This window comes from Gorilla gorilla, chromosome 2, assembly GCF_029281585.2.
Source record: "Gorilla gorilla gorilla isolate KB3781 chromosome 2, NHGRI_mGorGor1-v2.1_pri, whole genome shotgun sequence".
NCBI lineage: Eukaryota > Metazoa > Chordata > Mammalia > Primates > Hominidae > Gorilla > Gorilla gorilla.
This window is the reverse complement of record NC_086017.1, coordinates 10,983,603-11,010,745: the sequence shown is the minus strand read 5'-3', so window position 1 is coordinate 11,010,745 and position 27,143 is coordinate 10,983,603. Positions and strand designations below refer to the sequence as shown.

The 27,143-nt window shown below is 37.6% G+C and overlaps 1 protein-coding gene across 2 annotated transcripts in view; it reads right to left on the bottom strand.

Moving 5' to 3' along the window:
* CNTN6 (contactin 6) overlaps positions 1-27,143 on the bottom strand; it is a 322,134-nt gene that overhangs the window by 193,177 nt on the left and 101,814 nt on the right. For both annotated transcript variants that reach the window (XM_055381222.2, XM_055381221.2), the window contains exon 3: positions 434-560. In XM_055381222.2, coding sequence (XP_055237197.1) covers positions 434-560 — 127 coding nt within the window. The remainder of the gene's footprint in view (positions 1-433; positions 561-27,143) is intronic.

Sequence of the window (27,143 nt, the reverse complement as noted above, 5' to 3'; positions counted from 1 at the left end):
TTTCCTTTTATCTTTCTTTTCTTCCTGCCTTCCTGTGTTACTTGCTTCCTGTCTTTCTCTTCTCTCTCTCCCCTATCTCTCTTCTCTCTCTCTCTCTCAATTCTGACGACAATAAGGCAATGCATGGCACCAATCTCAAGAATAAATGTTCTAAGCAGACCTAATCAATAAGACAGAGACATAAGTATGGTTACTTCGAGCTGGTGGGTAGGGGGTTAATTATTGCCTGGAAAGCGGCATGAGGGAATACCCTGGGGTACTGGAAATGCCTATATCTTTATCTGAGTGATTGTCACATGGCTGCATACCCATAGAGAAATTCCTTGAGCTGTACACTACAAATTAGGACATTTTATAAAACACTTTATTTTGTGTATGTTTTGGTTCAGTGAGGAAGAACAAAATAGTGTGGTGCCCACAGGTAGGATTTTACCTATAATGAGGCGAAGGGTAACCGTTAGCAGCACAATTCAGGATGACCTCAGATTTTGATAAATCCAAAGGAAAAATGACATCATGTGGCTCCTGAGTAAAAATAGGACGGCTTAAAAGACCATCACCTGGGAAAAGAAAAGAATAAATCACATGAAAAAAAATGTGGCCCTGTTTTGAATGCAAGTCTATATTAAATATCAATTCAATATACATATTTAAAATTATTTTAAAACAATCTCAAATTCACAAAAAATATTATAAAAATGGACAAAGAATTTTTTTCTCTTGTAAACCAATCCCCTATTACCCAAATAAATTAGTTTATATTGCTAACAAACAAAGGGCATAACACCCCCAAAACCAACAATATCAAGAAATTAACATTGATTCAGCTCTAAGCAGCTAATCTTCAGGTCCCATTTCCCATTTTATCTAATAAAATTCTATTTTTTGTTGTTTCATTTTTGTTGTAGAGACAGTGTCTCACTCTGTCACCCAAGCTAGAGTGCAGTAGTGTGATCATAGCTCACAGAAGCCTCTAACTCCTGGGCTCAAGTGATCCTCCCATCTCAGCCTCCCAAGTAGCTAGAACTACAGGTGCCTGCCACCATGCCTGGCTATCTGGAGTCACCTTCTGTTGCTCAAGCTGGTCTCAAACTCCTGACCTCAAGCCATTCTCCCACCTCAGCCTCCCAAAGTGCTGGGATTACAGGATTAAGCCACTGTGTCTGGCCCCCAAAAAAATCTTTTACACCAAAAGAATCCAGTTGATAATTTATTTTCTTTTTTCTTTTCTTTTTCTTTTTTTTTTTTTTGAGGCAGATTGTCATTCTGTTGCACAGGCTGAATTGCAGTGGCACAATCACAGCTCACTGCAGCCTCAACCTCCTGGGCTCAGGTGAACCTCCCACCTAGCCCTCCTGGGTTAATTTTTGCCACCATGCCAGGTTAATTTTTGTTTTCTTGTAGAGGTGGTGTTTCCCCATGTTGCCAGGCTAGTCTTAAAATTCTGGGCTCAAGCATTCCATTCACCTCGGCCTCCCAATGTGCTGGGATTGCAGGCACGATCCACCATGCATGGCCTCTCTTAATTATGTCTCTTTAGTCTATTTCAATCTGAAACAATTCCACAGTCTTTCCTTGATTTCCCTGACTTTAACACCTTAGATCACAAGGCAGTTATTTGGTAAAGTTTCACCTAATTTGGGCTTGTCTGAATAGTCAGGTATCAATGGCAAGTCACAGACTCTTCCCTGTATTGGTAGGAGCTATATGCCAAGGGCACATATAATAAAAGGGTCTATAAAGATGTTCAATAATAATAATAAAAGCAGTAAAAATTGGCTTTAAAAATCACTATAAAAAAGGCTTCTCCCAGCCAGCAAGTACACTGATCCCACCGTCTTGCCCTCTTTCCCTCTATCCTCTCCTCCTTCACTGGATACACCATTGGAGGTAATAAACCACTTTCATTACAATTCGATTCAGGGTGCTGTGCTCTTTATGCTGCGTTCTGTCAGGTAGAAGGTTAAGACTTCTATCTGTCTGTCCCATTGCTCTTGAAGTTAAATAATCATTTGACTAAGGTGGTACCTGTCAGACTTCTCCAGTATAAAAGTAAGTATCTTTTTTTCTTTATAATTAGTGTTTTGTGGCTAGGGACTTTAGACAATGCAAATATGCCTCACTGGACATTTAAACTTTTTATTCATATATTTCTATGAGGATGATCTGTTTTATCGGTGTGAATCCAAGCTTTCTTATTTTGGTAAATGAGTTATAATACATTTGCTATTTATTCGATGCTTTCAAATGGCTTGCCCTTTGGCATGTCCTTACCCTTCTTTGAATTCTTCCTTTCTGATACAAGAAAGAGTTCCAGGATCATCTTGTATTTCACCTGCTCTGCCAGCAAAGTAGCCATTTTTGTTGTTGTTGTTAAAAACAAAAACAAAACAAAACAAAACAACCTGGCTTCCTTTATTAGAGACTGGTATTTAGAAGCCATCATGAGGATGCTCAGTGTACTCATTTTTTTTTGAGGTGCTCTTGCCCAGAGCCTCTCAGCAAATTTGTGGGTGTGCGTAGATTTTATATGTGTGTGATGTGTTCATTTATGGTGATTTACAGTTGTCCTCTGTTTATATTTGCAACTCCCATTTAGACTGTGAGAACCCTGGTGCCCATTATCTTTGACATATTTATGCATTTGCTCAATTCCCCTGTATGTGACTAGTCTCGTATTACTGTCAGTATCCTCTTCCCCCTGCTCAGGTCCTGATGTCCACTCCCAGTTTTACTCCTATACCTGCCCTGACCCCACTAGCTGGATGATTCCTCCCTCCTCACCTCACTCAGATTCTGACCCTGTTTAGGGTCTGCCTCCAGTGTGGATGTCCTCCTTCACCCCACTCGGGCTCTGACACTTGGTACACGGACATATTCCTACATGGATAGCTTTCTCGCTTTCTCACATCTTTCAGATCACACGGGAGCTCTCTTTCCCCCAGAAACCACCCTCCTTCTCCTTGGCTCCAACACCAGACTCCAGGCTTCTGCCTTCAACACCCTCCCCTAACAATGGAACCCTCTTCCCCTTCCTCAGGCTCTGATACCCTCTGCCAGGCCATCCCACCACAGGTATGGCCTTCTCACCTTACTTGGGCTCTGCCACTCACACCAAGTCACCACTGTCCTAACCCCTGCCCTGCATGGATGCCTCTCTCGCCTCTCTCAGGTTCCAGCACCTCAGGCTGGACTGCTGTGGCTCTCCTCTTCCACATGCACATGGATGCCTACCTCACTCAGCTCCAATTCATGGCATTTGGACTAAATTGCTATGAAAGAAAGGGAAGGGGAAGAGGATGAGGAAGAGCTTAGTACTCATGTGTAAGGTGAAATTCTGTGGTTTTTATTTTTTAATGTCTTGAAAGAAACCAAAATATTTCTTCCCCAAATATTGAGGATTGTTGAGTTAAAGGCACTGAAAAGGCAGGAGAACACCCGGCCTCAGCCTCTGTTTGCTTGATGGCAGGACATCCATGCTTCCTTACTGGAGACAGCACTTGTTATCAGCCCAGAGAAGGCACCAGCAGGCACCAGAGGAATCTGAGAACAGATTTCACTATCCTCTCACATTTTCTCACCTTTTAAAGGACTAAAACTGTTCTTTCCTTTGCCTTGTTACTATGCAGAATTTATGGCATTTTGATAAAATGTTATTGAAACATCACCCCAAGCCACTGCCTTGAGAAAAATACTTTTGAATTGATGTCTCTCAGCATGATGGGTCTAGCATGTGTTAATAAATTTCTGCTTTTCTTTTGTTAATTTGATTTTTGTTTGTAGGAGGGTGTCTCAACTAAAAACCTAAAAAGGGAAATAAAAGAAATTATGTTTTCTCCCCTACAGTGCATTGCACAACATCAAGCGTAAACCTGATCATGTTAGGACTTAATTTGAAGTCCAGTCTGTAACTCTAATAATTGTACTTGAGTGATGTGTGAGCTTGCTTCTCCTATGTTAACCCATAGTCATTTCCTTCTATATCAACCATAGCACTAGAGAACCTCAAAGCTGGAAGATCTTTTACAGACCACTCAGGTCAGACTTCTTGGTTGGAAAGACAATAGAGCTACTGGTTAAGAACGTGTGCTCTGGAATCAAATGGGCCTCAGGGGATTTAAGCAATCTTCTGTGTCCTTGTTATTAAAATAGATGCAATGTCTATATCAGATGGTTGTTTTGAGATTTAATAATATATTGTTTATAAAATGTCACATTGTGCCTCATAACGAGTAGATATATAGTCATCAAATTATGACAATCATCAGTATCATCATCATCATCCATCATTATTATTACAGAGAAGGAAATTGAAACCCAGGAAGTTGAATCATCTTTTCCGAATTTACCATCTGTCTTAAGAGAGAGCAAGAAATTAAACTTTAGCTTCCTGATTCCCTCTCCATTGTTTTCACCATCCACTCAGATCTGCTTCCATCATATTAGTCTTCTAAAATATTTGCAATTGGGTAAAATAAGTTCTTTTATTAACCTCATCTTAAAATTGTAATTTAGGCACCTTTCGTCAGTGACCTAGAAGTGTAGATAGATAGAGGTTTTAATTCTAGCCTAGTCAATTACTGGCTCCCCAGTGCTGGACAATTTACTTCACCACTCTTGTTGTCTGATTTCTCAGCTGTTAAAGGAGGACGCTGTGTCGTATATTTTAGTGTTCCTGTAAATGATGGTTGAGCAAGTGGATTGAAGATGTTTGAGTGAGTTTTCTTATATCAGTATCAGTGCCTAATGAAATGTGTGAGACGTTGTAAGTACAAATAACAGACAAACAGAAATTAACAATGCCTGAAAAGAAAAGGAACATACCCTGACAAAATTACTTAAAGAAAAAAACCAAAAACAACCGTGGAGTAAAAACAGTCCGGTCAGGCTCAGAAAAGGGAAGGAGTTCTTGATTTCCTAATGTCGTCCTCACACCCTATAGGATTTACTGGTGAAATAACAGCATTCTGAGAATTCTCATTATAACTTCTAAATCTGGAGATAAGCAGATTTGTATGTACACAGATGGAAAGGTCTTATCTTTTTCTTTTACCTCTTTTCTGGCTGAAGAGCAATGAAAAGGGCTTCTAGGAAAAAAAAAAGTAAAGTGGGGAAATATGGATAGTAAAGCTGACTCTGTTTAACCAATTAATAATGTCATGCCCATGCACTCAGGGGTGAAGCCTCTGAAGCCCATTAGAAAAGTGCTACATCTTCCAATGAAGTATACTGATGTCTCTTCCAACAATAATCTTGCTACAATCCGTTAAAAAAGAAATCTTAGGATAGAGAGAAGCACCCAGGTATCCTAAAAAGGCTGAACTTTCCTTGGCCCCATCATTCTCTCAGGCTACAAAATGTGGGTACTCGCCATAAATCCTGTCTCCAAACTGGAGCTAAGAAGGAGAAAAAAAAATTGTTCCCAGATATAATAAAAAGAAAGTTCAAAAAATATATTTCCCCATTAAGTAAAAAGTGAATTTTCTGTACACAGTTTCTCAAGCATGAACAATATGAAAAGAAATGGAATAGTAACTATGCAAATATATTGCAGCAATAAAAGAGTAAAACATGGCATGACCAAGACAGGGAACATACTCAATCTAAAAGAAAACATAACTCAAGAAAACCTAGGGAATTCCTCAAAACAGTTTTATGCTATAGAATAAGAGCATGAGTTTTTAAAAATAATATAACAATGTCAATATGAAAAAAATACACAGACAATAGAACCAGATAAATTTGGAGACCATAAACCTAAGGATACAAATTGTAACCCAGGCAACATCAATAAATAACAAATAAATCAATTGGAATAGGCAAGCAACAAAACAGATACCCACTGAAAGTCACATTACTGCTATAATGTTTTGAGATGATTGTAATTATCTCACATAATGTGAAAAAAGCACAGATAATCAAACAATGAGGAGAAGGTAATGGATTAGAAACATAGATAAAGATGATTCAACATTAAGATCCTTGATGTCACCGAGTTATAGAATCAAACACGTCTCAGTAAACACCATTAAGAAAAGTTGCTATAAATGGAAAGAACATGTTCCAGAAATATTTGAAAGAGTGAGTACTCAACACCAAAGCATTTGCTGATTAAGTGACTAATATTTGAAGAACATCAAGAGGAAGCTTCTTTAAGAAGACTGGACAGAAATAGCAAGCTAAGTAAAAGTGAAAGGATGGGCACAGGGGCTCATGCCTGTAATCCCTGCACTTTGAAAGATCAAGACAGAAGGATCACTTGAGGCTAAGAGTTTGAGACCCAGCCTGGGTACTATAGGGAGACCCTGTCTCTACCAAAAACAAAAAGAAAAGAAAAATTAGCAGTGGTGGGTGCTTGTAGTCCCAGCTACTTGGGAGACGAAGTGAGAGAATCACTTGAGCCCGGGGATTTGAGGCTGCAGTGAACTATGATCACACTGCTGTACTATGGCCTGGGTGACAGAGCAAGACCCCATCACACACACATACATACACAGAGTAAAAAAGAAAACTCAGAATAAGCTGGGATTTTAAACAGTACCATTTTATACCAGAAGACAATGAAGAAAATTCTGTAAATATTCCAAATGGAAGGATGACTTTAGTATTATCACCAATATATCTTTCAAATATAATGGCATCTGAGCCGGGCACGGTGGCTCACACATGTAATCCCAGCACTTTGGGAGGTGGAGGTGGGTGGATCACCTGAGGTTAGGAGTTTTAGACCAGCCTGGCTAACATAGTGAAACCCCATCTCTACTAAAAATATAAAAAATTAGCTGGGCGTGGTGGTGGGTGCCTGTAATCCCAGCTACTAGGGAGGCTGAGGCAGGAAATCTCTTGAACTCAGGAGGCAGAGGTTGCAGTGAGCTGAGATCACGCCACTGCACTCCAGCCTGGGCAACAAGAGCAAAACTCCGTCTCAAAAAAGAAAAAAAAAAAAAAAGACATCCAACAAACACATTTGAACAATTTGAACATTAAAAAAAACTAATATAAAAAAGCTAATATGAAAAATAACAGATGATTATTCTTAAAGAGATCACTTAACAATGAAATCCATTCAATTAAATATGAATCAATATGCAGATCTTGAGAATGAAGGAGGAATAATAGGACACACACAGAATACTTTCAAACACAAATGTACACTTAAGAACTCTGCTAGTTTTAGTTATAGAACAGAATATAAATGCTACAAGCTCGATAAGATAAACAACAAAATAGAAAAATGAGAAGTGAATGAGGGAATATAATTAGCTAGTATGAGTGCTAGTATCATCTTTCACAGCAAAAAGTCTATAGATACATACATGTACACATATATACATATAATATTATTGTATTTACAAACAAAGGCACTCTGACCTCTTTGTATCATTCATTGTATCTTTTAACCTTAGAGAAATCATTTAAAAAATTTCTTTTTTTGTCTCAAATCATTTATTAGAAGTTCAAATTATTCATCATTTTTACTTTGTTTTATTCTGTTTTCTAAAATAAAATTTAATCTTGATGTTAAAAATAACGTCTATGGTATGATCTCATTTTTATAAAATATTTGTATTCTTCTATGCTATTATCTATCTATACATGAATACAGTATATCTTTTCTGTATTTATATATATAGAAAGATGGCTATAATTTTACCAAATATTAATAATTTTTATTTTTAGAGAAAGTTTTATTGGAGATAGGTTTTTTATTTTCTTTGCATAATTTTTCATAGTTTGAATGATTAAAATAAAAATGTATTATATTAAAGAAACATCAGATTTCTAAAAAATGAAGAAAAGAGATGGGAAATAAATACGCTGAGATGGTAACTTAATTTTTGATGGTGGGAATATGAATGACTTTTTTGCAGATCTCCATAAAATCTCTTTAAAATTTCCAACCCCCTACCTCCTACACAAAAAAAGAAAACCTGGTTGAAATAATGCATATTAAGCAACATACATTATGCCAGGCACAAAACAAGCACGCAACAAATGCTAATTCATTTGCTTTCCTTTACTTTCACTCAGAGAAAAGTCTGGTTTAAACTTCATGTAGTCCAAATTGGGGGTATAACTTGGCTTAATAATATCTTATATTTGTGAGAATGATTAGTGGTTTTCAAAAAATATATACATACAGCAGTTTCCAAATTAAATCCCTGTGATGCCTTTTGTGAGATGCACATTTCTGTTCCCATTTGATAGATGAGAAACTTAAAGACATTTTTCTAACAAACTCTAGGTCATTTTGAAAGACACAGAAGTTAGGTCTTGTTGAATTATCATCAGTCAGTTGATATCATTCCTTTTTTTCATTTATATTTGTTATCAACTTTTTAGGAGCTTGAATTTCTACCACTTGATAAGTAAAAAGTCTAGTTTCAACTAATTGTTTAATATCTTTTGGTAAATTGTTAGATTTTTCTCACACTGTAATGAAATGATTAAATAACAGCAAGTCTTTATTGTTTTGTCTATACAATCAGAAAGCAAGAACAACGTTGGTTTTCTGTATAGGAACAGCTGAAAGCATGTGACAATATGATATCAAAGACAAGAAATCAAAATGCATTTTCAAATACTTGTGCTTTAAGAATGTATTTTGGAAAAAGAATGGTGTTGGTATTTTTGAGCCACTGCCACTATCAGTGAGTAATTGTATTGAGGACACATACTACTATATGTGTATGTGTATACACATATATATACACATATATATATATACACACACACATATGTATATATATACACACACGTATATATATACACACACACGTATGTGTATATACATACACACACATATAAAAACTATATGTGCATACATACTACTATACATTGTAATCACCAATGATTATAATGGTACTCTCTACAAAATGTTTTATTAGAGAGGCTGCGTATGGTGGCTCACACCTGTAATCCCCACACTTTGGGAGGCCAAGACGGGCAGATTGCTTGAGCCCAGAAGTTCAAGACCTTATCTCAAAAAAAAAAAACAAAAAAAAACAAGTTTTATTTGGCAGTAAGTCAAGAACTTTGGAATAGGTGGACACTGAAAAATAAATGTTTCTAAGTAATAATTATAGGAAAATTGTACACTATTGTTGAAAATGCATATAGGGTTCTGCCCTACCTTTCTTCCTCCATTATCTTCTATGGAATTAAAAAGTTAATTCCATGATCTGACTGCAATATTACATCTAACCTACCGGTATCTAACGTTCATTATTATTCCCTAAATACTGAGAACTTTTTATTCGGATGCAGTGACATTCTGGTATTTCTGAATGGCCCATGAACCATTTCACGGAGAAGTAGCTCTTAAACTGTGGAGATCCTTAACGGCATGTTCAATCTGCTTTAGGCCATTCCTTGGGCCATGGCTGACTGGATGAGAAGTGAATATGTTCTTCTTGGGCTCTGGTGTTTCTCTCTCCCAAGAATTTAGATATAATATTAAGAGATGCTAGTCTCTGCTGGTTGCTTGAGCAGAGATGAGGATGTTCATAACTTTTATAATATCCATCGTCCATAAAACTCATGAAGAGGTAGAGAACACCAGTCTACACAAAGGCAGAAACTGAGATAAGTAGATGATAGACAGAGAGGGTGGGGGGAACAGAATGATGGAGAGAATGAGTAATTTAGAGGACAGAGGCTTTATTCCCTGAATTTTTAGATCTTTGGTTTCAATTTCTAGTGAGATCTGCCTCTAGGTTACATGAACCACTAATTGTATGGTTTCTGTTTCTTACAACTAAAACAGCCTTGAGAAAGACAGCTTTAAATAAACCATAGAAAGAGACCAGTGTGTGGCTGCTTTTCCTCTGCAGAACCACAAAAGTGCAGACAACCTGGGCTTTTAGAGGAAATCACAAGGGAAACTCACATACATTAGAAAGCCTGTATCTACAAGAGCACAGAACTAAAAGTCTTATTATTTTTGGTTCTACCTGAATCACATTGTATGAGCCTGGGTAAATTTCAGGTTTCACCCAGGGATAAGACTAGAGAGCTCCAAGATCACACCCAGATACAAAGTACCTGAGATCTTTCTGTGTTAGAATTTTGTTGCTCCCAATTTATTTCCCCACCGTGGCTCCTGGAACCTCCAGAATATCTTCTACTGCAGAAATCTAATTTGCACAAATGTTGCAAAGCCTTTGAGGATTTTCCATTTGTGTGAGTTGGGGCTATGAGCTGGGGCATTGCATATTGGTTAGGCAGCTGGTGAAAGGGAGAACTTGGAAGTCAGTGGGTCAGCAGTGAGTCATATTTATACTGAATGGTGGGGCAAGGCCCCCAGGGCATGTGAGGGTCGCTGAGAAAGTATTCCCATGCCCAAAAGGAAAGTGCCATTAAAAAGCAAATAAAAAACATCATTCCAGATCAAGAAAGATACCAGGGAAGTAAGAAAACATTTTATATTTTAATACCTTTAATGGTAATTTTTTTTCTGCCTTTTGAACAAGGGGCCTCACATGTTCCTTTTGTACTGGGGTCTGCAAATGATGTAGTTGAACCTGACTAAAACTAAAAGACGTTAAATAATTAGCTCAAAATCACATCCCTATTAATAGTCCAGAGCTGGCATTCAAATCCAGATTTGACTCCAAGTCCAGAGTGACACAAATTATGCATCCACTTGAGTTCTGCATTCTTTCAGTACTATAAAGGCTCTACCCTCCCTGGCTTTATTTTTCTTCTATTACCAAGCTTCTACCATAGTTTTTCAAACTCATACTCTTTAACCTGTAGAGCTTAAGCTAGACTAAACTCACTTAATATCTTTCTTGGAATGCAGGTTCTATAAAGAGTTAAGCCTTTTTTTTTCTTTCCTTTTTCCTTTCCTTTTTCCTTCCCTTTCCTTCCCTTCCCTTCACTTCCCTTCTTTCTTCCTTCTCCCTCCCCTTACCACATGTATTTATCTTTTACCAATTTTCTTTAAACTTCCAGTCAAGTCACAAAATTTTAAAATAGAAAAAATACTTAGAGAAATGTTTACCTAATTTACAGAAAAAAAATAAAACAGAAAAGTAATTCTAAAGAGGTCAAGTGTCCTACTGAAGAACTAGAGGCAGACCGGAGCTTTAAGTCAAAAGATCAAGCTCTGAACTGAGATCCCACTGCCTGTTGATGTTTATCTTTTGAAGGGTTTTATGCAGTGAAGATATGTCAGACTTACTTCATAGGAGAAAGAAAAAAGGAAAAAAGTAAACTTTGTCAGCTGTGTTCAAAAATAAAGATGATAAAGCTAGAGTTTTAAAAATAGTTATGAAATTCTTATACTAGTCTAAGTAGAGAGATACATCTTACTAAGGTGGTGGGAACAAGAATTGAAAGCAAAGGTAAGAGGTGATTTGCCAGTTAATTGAATGTGGGAGCATGATTAAAGGAAAACGAAACATTAAAGATTGCTCAGATATTTGTTGTTTTTCAAAATAGAGGAATAAAGAAAAGAGGAATGCTTGTACTAGGAAAAAATACTAATTCAGGTATAAAGATACTGATTTTGATGGGTGCTGGGGCTCACAGGTTTACCTGTCCAACCAACAACTGGAGACACTGATGTTGCTCAGTATTAAGGGCTAGGATGGGAGACTGATTTTTGAATTGTTGCCGTTTAAATTGTAATAAAAATAAATTTTCATTGTAATAATCATTTGATAATAATACTTTCAACAAATGTATTTGGAATTATCTCAAAAGTATATGTTCAATAACCCTTGAACATCAAGCATCAGTTAGATTCAAGCCATACTTGAAATCAGCACTCACTTCACAAGATGCAAAGCTAGACTGTGTCTAAGGACTGGACACTCAGTGGCCTCTTACTCTAGGTAACACCAAAGATGTGAAGAAGAGCTGCACAGTCACCTGACAGTGGCCATGCTTGTTATTTCTTACATGCAGTAGACATTTGAGAAGACAATTCTTAATGTGAAAGCTGCTTTTCACATAATGGAATCATTCTGGTTATTTTTATGTTACTCTAGCAGAATGAACTAATGGTATACACAGGGTATAAAGTTGAAGATCCAGTATTCAAATATGAAATATGAAGTATTTCAGTCCAGTCAGACATCTATGGTGACCCTGTGATTTGAGATTAAGCATTAAACCTGCCTGAAATGTATATGCCATATTGGAAGTGGCATGCAGATCATAAAGTGAATTATAATAAGAAGAGTTCATTAGCATATATTTCACATTCTGTTGATCTCTTTAGGTTAAAGCCAGACCAAAATAAAATTCTACATCATTGCTTATCTAGATATTGCCAGCACACAGTGATAAATCCAACATAAGTAAACTCGACCAACTTTTACTAGCTCTAACTCTGTGTTGAACCTTCTTTATGCACTGACAATGCAAAAATAAATAAGTGGATTACATTCAAGAAGCTGACACTCAAATAAGAATAATTTGGGAGCATAGTAAGTGCCAGGAATCAAGTTAAACTTGTATATGAATTATCTTATTTGGTCCTTTCAAGAACTCTGCGAGGCAGATTTTAATATTTCCATTTTAAAGATGAGAAAATGAGGTTTAGAGAATGGAAATAACTTGCTCAATATCAAATAGCTAAAGGGTGGTGAGGCTCAATTTTGAGTCTAGGCAAACTGACTCCAGAACTCATACCGTAAATCACTATGATTTATACTCCAGAAAGGGAAGCCAATAAGAAAAAAATTAACGAACTACAATATTACAGGATAAGTACTACACCAAAAGTATAAATATAGTTTTAAAGGAGCCCAGAGAAGGAAGCAATTAATTCTACCTAGAGGTTTTGGAAGAATGCCAAAAGAGGCAACATTTGAACTATGTGTAAAAGAATGAAAATAAGAATGGCATTGAAACAGGAGTTACAGTAAGGAAGTTTTAAGAAGAAGAAAAGCTTGAATAAAGATATGAAAATACCTGTCATTCAAAGGAATATAACTAGTCTGGAAGGTAGGAGAGTCATGAAATAAAAAGATGGAATGGCAGATTTAGAACAGTTTTGAAGGACCTTAAATGATATGACAGAGGTTTGAATTTGACCTGTAAACAGTTAGAAAACATGGAAGTGTTTTCAGTTTTAAGCAAGATTATGATATGTTTAGATCTATGACTCACGGGAGGAAGGATAGGGAAAGAGAAACCACAGATCAAGGAGATTATTTATCAAACGTTTGAAACCACTGAGATAATTGGGCATTGTCAGTAGGAATAAAGAGGACAAGAATGATGTGAGAGCTTTTTTGGAGCATGTAGGCACAATACCAACAAAATATTATAAATGATTTGATGTGAGGAAAGAGGCAAAGACAGCATTAGAGATTACTCAGAGTTAGCTATTAGGGATGAATGGAAGAATGCATGTATGTTGAAGTCCTTAGCTGTTAAAGGAAGAAGGAGAACAGAAAGATGAGGAGCAGTGAGAATGAAAGAAGATGAGAAAGGAGATATAAGTTTAATTTATTTTTTATTCATTTACTGAACAATCATTTATTTGTGGGATTACTACGTGCAAGAACCATCTTACAGCCTGAAAATACAGCAATGAACAAAACAGATAACTTTGAGTCTGTGACAGCGCTTGTATTCTAATTGAGGGAGGCATAAGATAAATGAACAAACAAACAGAGGGTATATGAGATTGTTGTGAGTGCTATGGAGAGAAATAAAGGGTAAGGGAGCTAGAAATGCTGAAGTGAGGTGTTATTTTATAAAAGGCAGTGAAGGAAGGCATCACTGGTCTGGTGACATCTGAGCAGAGATCTAAAGAAAAGTGGATAATAAAACACCCACTGAGAAAAATTTCCAGGCAGAGGAATAGCAAGTGTCAAACCCCTGAGGCTGAAAGCATTTATATAATTTAAGGGAAAATAATGGTGGCTGGGACTAAAGTATTTGTGGTATGGATGTATAATAATTGGATTCTAGATCTTTTTTTGTATATTAAAGCAATGAGATTTGTAATATGTTGGAGAAAAATTTGGAAATCATGAATGAGTATCAGGTATTCAGCCTAAGGAAATGGAGGGATAGGTTTTCCATTTTCTGGGGAGAGAAAACACTCAAGTAGAACAGTTTGCTTGTGCTGGGGGTTGGGAGGAGGACAAAGACTTTGGTTTTATAAATGTTGAGTTTGAGGTTTCTGTTAGACTTTCTACTAAAATATCTAAGGTGGCATCCAATAGATGAATCTGGAGTTCTGGAGATAATTATGAACTGAAGGTATATGCATTTGAAGGTCATTGGATTGAGTGTATACAAAGCAAAACAAACAAACAAAGACCCCCAAACCCATCCTGAAGACACAGCAACAACTAAAGATCACACTGGTGAGGAGGAACCAGTAAAGGGACTGAGGAACAATAGCCAATGTTGTAGGAGTGTCCTATGAGAGTGATGGACTAGAATCTAAAATTAAAGAAGCTGAATGGTCAGCTTTGACAAATAGGGAAGCTAGGCAAATAAGATGAGTAAAAAACATACCACTGCATTTAGCAATGTGGAAGAGGTTACTAAGGACCTAGCAAGAGTTGCTGAGTGGAGTGAACATCCTGAATGGAGTGAGGATATGGAGTATGTAAAGAGAGGATTTGAAGACAGTGAATTTGAAAAAGAAAAAATTCTAAGGAGTTTCTCATAAAAGGGTCCAGAGAAATAGCTTTGTACTACAGAAAGACATGGGGTCAATTGTGCATTTGGTTGAGATGGGATACTACATTATATTGACATGATTCTGGGCATGATGCAGTTGCATAAGAACATGATGATACAGGAGAGGGAGAAGACAACACCTTGAGTGACACCCTGGGGGTGACAGGGAGGCATTGAGTTCACAGTGCAGTGGTTGGCCTTAGAAAGAAAGCTTCCATCCACAGTAACAGGAGGGAAGGCAGAGTAAGTGGAGACAGATGGAAAATACACTGATGCATGTGGGGTGGAAAGCAAGTTAAAATTATCTTCTGTTTTTTTCTCTTATTTCCTTGGGAAGTAGGAAGATCATAGCTGAGACAGATGACAGGAGAGGAAGTATGGGAGGTTTAAGAGGGATGTATGTGTGAAATGATCTTCAGGAGAATGACAAAGTATTTGGACTAGAGATATGTGATAGGACATATCAGGAAAACTTGTGAAAATTTCAATATGGACATGGAAAGATTGCAGAGTACCCTGCAATTAGGTACTCTTGGAGATTGCAGATTATAAGATTAACCCTGCCTTTCAATGACTCTTAACTACTTTGCAACAATGTAAAGAGGAGAAAACTATTAAGAATGCAAATAATTTTTGGTCACTGAAATGCAAATAAACTGTGTCCAATGAAATGCAGGTGATTTTTTTTCTATTTTTCCCTAATGAATAAGCCAAACTTTTTGCTTGTTTGCTTTTGTAACAGCTTTCTTAAAATATAATTCACATACCATCCAATTTACCCATGGTAAGCCTGTTCTGCATCTATTTATACATTTATTTTAGCATTCCTTATCACCTACACATGTGTGGTACTTTGGATTCTTCTTTGAACAAGTTGCAACATTTTACTGGTCCCTTCATTGATCAGTGAGTTAAAGAAAATCTTTCATGTGTTCATTTACATTTCTTTGAGATTGATGATTTTGCCCTTTTAAAAACTATCATACAGCATGTTAAATTTGGATTTTGTGAGGGATTTGTAGATGTAGATAGGTAGCTACAAGCAGGAGTCTGGTTGGGGAAAGAGACCGAGTTTGATGGCATTGCTTTGTAAAAGGCAGCAACAGCATGGAACTGAATAAAAAGAAAGCTAAGGATGAAAACCAAGGACTGTCAACATCTAGGGAACTGACAAAAGAAAGAAAACAGCCCAATGTTCTGAGGAAGATCTGCATGAGAAGTTGAGACTATTTTGCCAGAACACCATTGTACTATTTTTCTATTGTTGCCGTAACAAATTACCTCAAACTCAATGGTGTAAAACAACACAATTTTACTATCTTATAGTTCTGTAGGTTTGAATTCCAAAATGGGTCTCAGTGAGCTCAAATCAAGATGTCATCAGGGCTGCATTTCCTGGAGGCTCTGGAGTGAAATCTGTTTCCTTGCCTTATACGACTTCTAGAGATTGCCCACATTCCTCGGATTGTGGACACCTTTCTCTATCTTTAAAATCAGGAACAGCATGTTGAGTCCTTCTCACATTAAATTACTCTACTATTCCTCCATAGTTAAATTTTCCTCTGGCCCTTTTTCTACCTCCCTCTTCTACTTCAAAGGCCTCCCCAGCTAATCCAAAATAATCTCTTTATTAGCAACCTCAATTCCATTTTTAACCGTAATTTCCCTTTGTCTTGTAATCTAACAGATTCACATGTTCCAGGGATTAGAATATTGACATCTTGGGGGCCATTATTCTGCCTACCCCATCCATCATACGGGAGGCCAAAACAGGAGAGTTTTTAACAAGGAGGATGTAGTTAAGAGTTATATTGGTTACATATGTCAAGAGTTATATATGTTAGAGAGTAACCATGAAAAACAAGAGCAACAGCAATAAGGCACTAATGTTGATCATCAGAAAGTCTCTTGTTTCTTCTTTGGGAGAAATTTCACTCTCAAATCAAGATGAATTGAGACATAAAGGCCAAGCTTGAGATAAACTGAGGACTGAAATAAAACTATGGAATGGTGTACAGGTTACTCTATAAAGAAGTCAGACAGCAAAGAGAAGGGAGAGGTGAGCAGAAACAACAGCAGGAGGTAGAGAAGTTGTTTGTATGTATGTATTTCAGTTTTGATTATTTATCTTTTTAAGATGAAAGAGACAAGCCTATTTGTACATTGACGCTGAGGGACCAACTAAGCAGGAAACTCAGATTCTTTCTTTTGAACCTCTGGGTATTTGACCCTATTACTTTCCCAATTTTAGAACACTTCAACATTAACCTTTGAAAAATAACAGCCTACTGTCAAGTACACAAAACAACTAAAAGTGCTTTTTAAAAATGTCTCAGAGTAAAGATGCTAGAAATGCTGTAAAACCTATTATTATCATTGAGATATTGCAGTGTGGCCCATTGGTTCCTCTTCGAGATAAGAGTGTGTCTCTCTGAAATGTCATTGGCTCTCTCTATATATACTAATAACATAAACATTTGGAAAAAGTAAATACAGTCATGAGAGGCTTAACAATGGAAATGCATTCTGCGAAATGTGTCATTAGGCAATTTTGTCATTGTGGGAATATCACAGAGTGCACTTACACAAACCTAGACAGTATAGCCTGCTGCACACCTAGGCTGTATGGTACACAGCCTATTGCTTCTAGGTTACAAACCTGCACAGCCAGCATGTTACTGTACTGAGTACTGTAGACAACTGTAACACAATGGGGAGTATTTCTGTATCTAAACATATCTATACATAGAAAAGGTATTATAATCCTAAGGTACCACCATCTCATAGGGGGGAGTCGGTCATTGACCAAAATGTTATTATGCAGTGCATGACTGCAAATAACTGATGAGAATACTCTAAAAAAAATCTGGAATGGCAAACATACATACGCACCCCAAGCATGCATTATTTGATGATAACAGACATAATTTTGCTACCATGGTTTCACTGCTAAGCATGCCAATCCATCAACCATGCTTCATGTTTATTGTCAACATAAATATCTTAATGAAATCAATGCATTTGGGTTAAACGTCTCCCAAGTGGCCTCTGGAAAGCTAAGACCGTACCTCATTTTCATGTATATCATCAATGGCTTTCTACCTTCTTAAGTTGAATTCTATCCCGCATTCCTGTCACGTACTTCTCCTGCCCCATGTGCCATGCAAAAATGCCACCAAATTCGTCAGAAAAGATTTGCCCTTTGTGAAACTAGCCTGATTAAGTTTTATCAGCTCATATCTCTCTGGATGTTTGGTAACCTCATTTCTTATTACTGTCTCAGGGATCTTGCCTACAGCCAAGGGCAAATCTGCTCATTTATAATTTCCTGGTTCTTTGTGAGCTCTTTTCTCACAGATGGGGGCAGGTATTTTTGTTTTTGTTTTGCCTGTGTCTGTAACTGTGAGACATTTTTGCTACTGTTGTTCTCACTTTGCTTTAAAACTAACTTATTTAGAAATAAATGTATATTTTCTTAGTGGAACACAATGAAAGCATCTCATAAATTAAAATTATTGGCTGATAAAACCTCTTACATATTTCCTGTACTTGGTAAAGTTATCTTTCTTATCAAGAAATGCTCCTTATCATGTTGAGAGTGGATGATCACTTATTCTTCGTATTACTCTCTTGCTACATCAGTTTAAACTTCATAAACACCATAATTATACTAGACTGAATTCAAATATGTAATAAGAAAATGAAATAGCAGCCCGTGCTTCATTTTGCTAAATTATCTTCCTCTCAGTATAAAGATAAAATGACAGGGATAGTTTATGGAGATGACAAACATGAGGAAGTTCATATTTTTCAGACTCATACTCAATATTTTTGTTTTCTTTTATGAGCAGGAAAACTGGTTCTTTCCCTGTGTGAGAAAAGCCCTTGACATTTACTGTTTATTCCTTCAAGGTTCAGCCGGTTCTGAATTTGGGTTCCTGTCTTTCTTACTTCAATGTTTGAAGACAAATAGTTTCCCTGAGTTGTTACATTGACTTTGGAAAAATTTTATTTTATTTTATTTGTATTTATTTATTTATTTATTTGGGACGGAGTCTGGCTCTGTCGCCCAGGCTGGAGTGCAGTGGTGCCATCTCGGCTCACTGCAAGCTCCGCCTCCTGGGTTCAGGCCATTCTCCTGCCTCAGCCTCCCGAGTAGCTGGGACTACAGGCGCCCACCACCACGCCCGGTTGATTTTTTGTGTTTTTAGTAGAGACGGGGTTTCACCTTGTTAGCCAGGATGGCCTCGATCTCCTGACCTCGTGATCCGCCCGCCTCGGCCTCCCAAAGTGCTGGGATTACAGGCGTGAGCCACCGCGCCCGGCCCAAGCATGTTACAGCTGAGTATGCATGAAGCTTTTCCTTCTCCTCATTCCTAGTCATGCATTGTTTCTTTGTGTTCTTTATCAACATGTTTCTATGTTTTTCACCATAGGGAAACGGTTAGGCAAGAGAAATAAGTGACACTCCCCAGCGACATGAACTGGCAAGAAAATGCAGGAAAAGTTTCATTTACTCCACTAGCATTTTTTAAAGATTAAGGTTATTATTTTATGCCATTATAAATGTAATGGATGCTTATTATGGAATATTTGCAAGACTCAGAAAAATAGAGAAAAAAATACCCAATTATTACATTATAAAATAATTGTGTTAGGATACTTGCACCTGTAATTCCAGGATTTTTTTTCTATACTATCCCATCAATTTTTAATCCCTGCTGTTATTCGGTTAACAATATAACATAGGAATTTCTATGCTATTAATTTGTCCTTGTGAATTTTTATTTTTAATGGAATAATATGATTCAGAAGGTCCCTAACAATCCATCACACGACTGATAAGTCTAAATGAAGTGAAAATGTTTGGGTAGCTCCATATTTTTGTTTTCTATTATAAATAATGCAATAATAAAAGTTTTTCCTAAATTTAGAATTACTTTCTTAGCAAACTTTTCTAGAAGTGGAACTACTGGATATAAGGGAATTGATGTTGGGGTTGTTCTAATAATTACAGCTAATTTTATCTAATCGAATCTTGTGAGGTTCAGGGAGTGTTTTTCAGTTCAAATGATAGTTAAGCTGGGATATGAAAAATGAGAGTGGTGATGATATTTTTGACAACTCTCTGTTATATGTAGTAACTTGGCATTTATTATCTGATTCAAATCTCAACAAAACTCCATGAGAAAAAAAAGCTAATTTTCCCGTTTCATGGAGGGTAGAATTTAAAACAATTCAGTCAAACATTGGAAGCCGTGATGCTAACCCAATCATAGGGAAATAAAGAGCGAATGGATTCTTTTAGAAAGAGAATAGGGGCTGAGCATGGCGGCTTACTCCTATAATCCCAGCACTTTGGGAGGCCAAGGTGAGTGGTTCACTTGAACTCAGGAGTTTGAGACCAGCCTGGGCAGCATGGTGAAACCCTGTCTCTACAAAAAATACACACACACACACGCACACACACACACACACACAATGTTAGCTGGGCGCAGTGGTGCCTGTAGTCCCAGCTACTCTACTCAGGAGGCTGAGGTGGGAGGATGGCTTGAGCCCAGGAGGCAGAGGTTGCAGTGAGCCTAGACTGTGTCACAGTACTCCAGCCTGGGCGATAAAATCAGACCTTGGGAAAAAAAAAAAAAAGAACAAAAGAACGAACGAAAGAAAGGGAAAGAAAGAAGAAAGAGTATAGGGTAAGTAAATGCATATGCCCTGAGAGAAATAAAGGAGTATTTAGAGAAGTCAAGTTATTCCTCTTAAGGAAAAAGTTGACAAGAAATGGGCTAGAGAGATAACCAAAGTGACATGAAGTTATTTTGAGCCTCCTTAAAGAATGAGGAACTAATCCTGAGGGCCTTGGGAGACATAAATTTTACTTAAGCCTGTGATCACATTTACAACTTGGAAAACATGTCCAAATTCTGTATACACATATGCATGCCATGCTTGCATTTATGGAGCTTAAAAAAGAGAGCCCAGTTATGAGCTATGAGCTAGTGTCCAGATGAGAAGAAACTAGACTAAGGCCAAATCTAGTCTTTTCTTTATTTGCCTGCCAGACCCCGAAAGGTCCAAATGCCTCTGGCTTCCTTTGATGCCATGGCATTGGCTGTTCTTACTGTGGCTTTAGAGGTACCACAGATGGCCTCCATCCACCAAGATTCACCTACACAGTGAGACTAAGCCCACGCAGTGCTCAGTAGATGCAGCTCTCCAAAAAGCTGAATTAAAAATACATGCTGAGCCAGGCACGGCGGCTTACGCCTGTAGTCCTGGCAGTTTGGGAAGCTGAGGAGGGCAGATATCTTGAGGCAAGGAGTTCGAGACCAGTCTGGTCAACATGGTGAAACCCCATCTCTACTAACGGTACAAAAATTAGCCAGGCATGGTGGCCCACACTTGTAATCCCACCTACTCATGCGACTGAAGCAGGAGAGTCACTTAAACCCAGGAGGTGAACATTGCAGTGAGCAGAAATTGAACCACTGCACTCCAGCCTCAGCAGGAGGTGAACATTGCAGTGAGCAGAAATTGAACCACTGCACTCCAGCCTCAGCAGGAGGTGAACATTGCAGTGAGCAGAAATTGAACCACTGCACTCCAGCCTCAGCAGGAGGTGAACATTGCAGTGAGCAGAAATTGAACCACTGCACTCCAGCCTCAGCAGGAGGTGAACATTGCAGTGAGCAGAAATTGAACCACTGCACTCCAGCCTCAGCAACAGAGCGAGACTTCATCTTAAAAAATATATATATATATGTCTAAAAAAAAGACATATATATATGTCTAAAAACAAAGTTTTCTAGCGCTTTATCTATGAAAATGTAGGCCTTTATCTTAATTTTCCATACAGATTTCAAAGCTAAGCAGAGTGAAAAACTTAATTTTAGTAAACATTGCTATTGCGTTTGTCTATTGTTTATTTTATTTGTTTCTTTTGGTGGTAGAATGGAAGAAATTGACTGTTTAAGAAACTTTTTGCAAACGCCAAAATGATTCACAAGTGGCAAGTACTTATATTGACAAGAACACAAGTGATAATAGAAAATATAATGGAGAGTTTCCTTTTGAGCCATGAGTGAGCTCTTAATCATTCACTTAGCAGTGAGTGCTTCTTATCTCCTCCCCTCTGTGTTCCAATTCCTCTACCTCAAATTGCCGAAAAATGGAACCAAAACAAATAGGCAGAAGAGAGAACAAAGTTTTTAATTGCAATATATTTCATGGCATTTTTTTTTACATTTCAAATAGCCATTTAAAAATACTAAATATGAATTAGTTTCCTAGTGCTGCTGCAACAAATTTCGGCAAAATAGGTGGCTTAAAACAACAAATTTGGCTGGGTGTGGTGGCTCACACCTGTAATTCCAGCACTTTGGCGGGCCAAGGTGGGAGGACTGCTTGAGCCTAGGAGTTTGAGACCAGCTTCGGCAGCATGGTGAGACCCTGTCTCTACAAAAATTACAAAAATTAGCTGGGCATGGTGGCATACACCTGTAGTCCCAGCTACTAGGGAGGCTGAGGTGAGAGGATCACCTGAACCTGAGGTGGTTGAGGCAGCAGAGAGCTGTGATGGTGTCACTGCTCTCCAGACTGAGTGACAGAGGGAGACCTTGTCTCGGGAAAAAAAAAAAAAAGCATATATTGTCTCTCATGGTTCAGGATTCTAGAAGTCTACAGCCTGAAACCGAGGTGTCAGCAGGGTTGGTTCCTTCTGGAGGCTCTGAAGGAAAAACTATCCCATGACTTTCTGGTTTCTTTTGGTGGTTGCCAGCAATCCTTGGCATTGTTTGACTTGTAGATGCATCCTTTCAACCTCTGTCTCCATCTTCACGTCACCATCTTCTCTGAATCTGTGTGTCCTATTCTTTTCTCATAGAGACATCAGCCACTGAATTTAAGGCCCAGTCAAAATCCAGGTTTTAACAAATTACAAGATTTTTAACAAATTACATATGCAAAGACTCTGTTTCTAAATAAGATCGCATTCTTAGTTTCTGAGTGGGTGTGAATGCTTTGGAGGACACTATTCAACCTACTATGTTGTAGCTCAGCATTTTTTCTTTCTTTCTTTCTTTCTTTTTTTTTTTTTTTTGAGACAGTTTCGTTCTTGTTGCCCAGGCTGGAGTGCAATGTTGCAACCTTGGCTCACTGCAAACTCCATCTCCCGGGCTCAAGCAATTCTCCTGCCTCAGCCTCCCGAATAGCTGCGATTGCAAAGCATGCACCCCCATGACTGGCTAATTTTGTATTTTTAGTAGAGATCAGGTTTCACCATGTTGGTCAGGTTGGTCTCGAATCCCTTACCTCAGGTGATCCACCCGCCTTGGCCACCCAAAGTCCTGAGATTACAGGCATGAGCCACTGTGCCTGGCTAGCATTTTTTCAAAATGCAATTTGTGTGGTAACACATGTTGTGTGGGGTATTTTTGAAAAATTAGGTTAAAGGATTCAAAGCTATTCTTTTTATTCCTTTTATTAGAGCTTTTCCTGATTTCTCAGGCCTTTTAACACCAAAATAATGATTATGATTCTTCACAGGGAAATGTAATACTCAGTGGTTTCCAAACTTACTTGAATGAAGAATATTTTTTGGTAGCATATCAAGGAATAAGTTTTTCTGTTTGTTTTTTATTAATAGGCAGTTCTTTGAGAGATGATGGGGAAATACTGGGAAAGACAAGTCTCAAGTGCGTCATAGAATGAAGTTCACTTCATTTTCTGCCCTCCAGCATCTCTTAGAATGCTCGCCTGAACTCTAGTACAACTAGACACATCTCACAAAGTCCAGTGGAAAGAGCTAAGCTTGTCTGTCTTTGCTTTTTACCTGGTTTCCTGTGGATATTGTAAAAGTAATTTTTTTAATGTGAAGTATTGGAAACGTTCATTGTTTCTTTGCATGAGTTGGGGGGATAGGATGCTTTTCTAGAATAATAGTAGCTACCAGATAATTAGCACACGTAATAGAGCAGACTTTGAGATAGTTTATAAAATCTTGTTTAATGAAATAACATAAAATATTAATGTAATTTAATCCTTTTGATGTCCCTGTAGGCTTTAATATTACTTCCATTTAACAGATAAGAAGGTTCAGAGAGCAGTTACTTGCCCAAGTTCACACAGCTGGTAAAGTCAGGAGCCCTCACCCCTTATCACTATGTGGGCTTCTTCTCCACATAAGTGCACATTTCGCTATTTTATCACCCTGTATGTGGTGTGTATGTGTGTGACTTACATAACTAAGTGTTGTAGATGCTGCTTTCCTATTTACTTATTTACTTTTAATTTATGAGCTCCTTAGATTTCACTAAAGGTGTGTAATTGACTTGGAGATAAAAATGCCCACTTACCGCCTCTCACAACAATTCGGCTTTAACAATTTAAACAATGGCACCCCTGGTAAATCACAAAGGCCGATTAGCAAGTTTTCAGGGCTGTGCTTACAATTGCTGCCACCTCTATCACTATTATTATATTCAGAGAATGGATGAGGTTAGAGACAAAATGGTCTAATTAACCAGGAGCTGCTTCAGTATCCTCAATGACCAGCCAAAGATTAATCAGAAACCAGGACCTTGCTTTGCAGATGGCTGAGAGATGATGCTGAGAGGTATGTCAATGAACAATGGCACTGCAATGACTAATAGCCAATTATGTCTATAACCTGAAACAACTGGTTGAGAAATTCTCTCAGGCAAACGTGGGCAATCAAGAGGAGAGCTTGGGAATTATCTCTTGTCTCAGAGACAATGCTTTTGTATCTCAAGAGTTTTAGAGAAGCTGACAGATCCACAAATGGCAAAAGATTAATAAAAAAGTTAATGATCTGAATGCTTTATTTTTTTCAGTGTTCTACAGGTTTCTTCTCCCACAGCTATTGATCACTGATAGACATATGGGAACTCTAACCTGCGCTAGGCTGGGCAGAAAGTTTTATAGGTGGACATCTTTTACTTTTGGCTATTTTTGTTTACCTCTAAATCTCCAGGACCTGCAATAATGCATGGTATTTAGTGATTGCTTGATACATATTTGGCGAATAAATAATCAGATGATGTAAATGGTAGTTTTTAATATTAAAATTACTAAATTTCCTATAAACCCATCACCAGACACTTTATTGAGTACGAAGCATTTATTTTGATTTTGCTGTCATTGTTTTTGGAAGGAATATCTTTCGAGGGCCTATGATAAGTCAGGTCTTGGTCCAAGAGCTTTGCATTATAATGTCAGTTAACCCTCATCATAACACTTCATTCATTCAACAACAAATATTTATTGTCTTCCGTCTGCCAGTCACTTTTAGAGACCAAGCATACAGCAGGAGATGAAACAAAAAAAAGAAAAACAAAAACAAAAAAACCTCTTCTTCTTATGGATCTGAAAAGAAGGAAGTGTTATCATTATCATCCACTTTTTATCAGAGCAGTTAAGCCATTTGCTGAGGTCAGAAGTATCTTGGCTCCAGACAAAATGCAGGCCCCAACTGAAGAGCCTTACTCAAAGCACACTGCCTCTATCCCAGCCACTATGCTCAAGGTTTTCTGCACCATATTTCATGTGATATTTCTGCAGAGATTACTACACTAAAGAAAGAAAGAAGGCTCATACTCTCACGATGAATGCTCAGCCTGAGCAAATGCCAAATGCTGTTAAGCAATGCCCATCTCTAAAACAAATTCTTTCTGATTCAGTCGCCAAGGTTAAAGGAGGTATTTCCATAACCTTGTGGTTTCCATAACCACAAGCAAATTAGTCTAGTTTTGCATTAACAATAATTAGATGGGGCAATAAGAACCTAACCTTTCATTGTCTCTTTTTGCTTCATGACAAAGACAGCACTTTTTCAGACTGGACAAGAAAGGAATTACTTGCTGCTGAGTTTTGTGCAAGCCTTGTGTTAGCTCATGAAAAAATAAAAATAAAAAAATAAACTTCTCTTTGGCTGCAGAAATATCTGGTACAGGTCTCATATGGAACACAGAAGGTTTCAGTGATGTGTCCCAAAAATTTAGAAATAAGATTATACTAAAGGTGAGAATAGTAAGATTCAATACATAATGAATGAAGTCAACCACCTGTCAAAATAGCCACAAGAGTTGACTATAAATATATGTCTGAAAATGTTTGGAGACACTCAGTTTCATTCAAAAGGTAAACTAAGAAGGCAGAACCAGGTGGAGCCTAAACAAAGGCTATGAGTTTAATCAGTTACTCTTTACTAAAAAGTCAATTAACTATAAAGATGTCTGTATAGACCCAGAAAAGAAAAGTAAAAGTAAAAAGAACAAGAGTTTGGTAGTGTTTTCATAGCACTCTTTCTAAGGAACAGGGGGAATTTACAAGGCTTCATCAAAACTCTAACAAATATCTCTCAAGATCATTCATATTCCATACTGGCCAACCAACTCCCTGATACATAGGTATTTTTAAATTTAGGTTTTATTACTATTCAGGTATCATGAACCCAAGAAATCAGGAGAAGATTACCATTGAAAAGATGGTTTATTATTCACAGGTCCCAAGAGGAGGGGGCAGGACCCACCATGCAGGGTTTCAGAGGAATCACCAGGCTCAGTTTAGAGGCAGAGAAAGTGGAGAAAAACATAGGCAAGAGCCTGTATAGAGGTTTCCATGGAAAAGAATACAATGTAAGAAGGCTTAGAAATGGCTAGTTGGATCATCTCTTCAGATTCTGGGGTGCAGAGGCTGTCTTTAGTTGTCTGGAACCTGGCCCTGGAATAATTAGGACAAGCTGAACCTGGCGTGGAGTGTAAAGGATCAGTAAAGGAGATGGTTGGGATGTGGGTAGTAGATTGTTTGGTTTGCCTATTAAAGGCATATGAAAAGGATGCTGGAAGGGGAGTCTTTTTTTTAATCTCTAAGAATTGCCTAACTTTGGAAAGGGCAGTCTTTCCAGAGTCAGCAAGTCCCTAGATGTCAAAGCATCAAAAGTACAGAAAATAAAAAGACAGGATTAATATAACATCTCATGCTGCCAGGTAGCAGGAAAAAAGGAATAAGATACATGTTCTCAATGGAGTTGACATCACCCCCAAGGAAGTGAAAATTGGCTCTGGGGTATTGGGAGAAATGAAAGAAAATGTTACTTTCCAGGTATAAGGCACAGAAATACATAAACAGATATATACAGATATACAATACAAATGCAGTATCAAAATTTCATTGGCAGTGGTCTCAAAAGTCTCCTTTGTGAGGAGAGGAGGGTGATAATGAACTAAAGGTTGAGAACAGGGAATCCTAGATAAGAGATGTAAGTATATGGTAAATGAAAAAAGAAAACAGCAGATTATGATAATACATTATTAGCATATTAATATATTATATTAATGTAAGTAAATATATCATTTTTCTGATTTATATGTAAATGTTTTCTAAATTTTCTTTGCAAGTTTTTCTCCATAAAGATCTGATCCACTCTGAGAATACTAAGAAAACCCAGTCTCCCAAGTCCACAGAGCTAA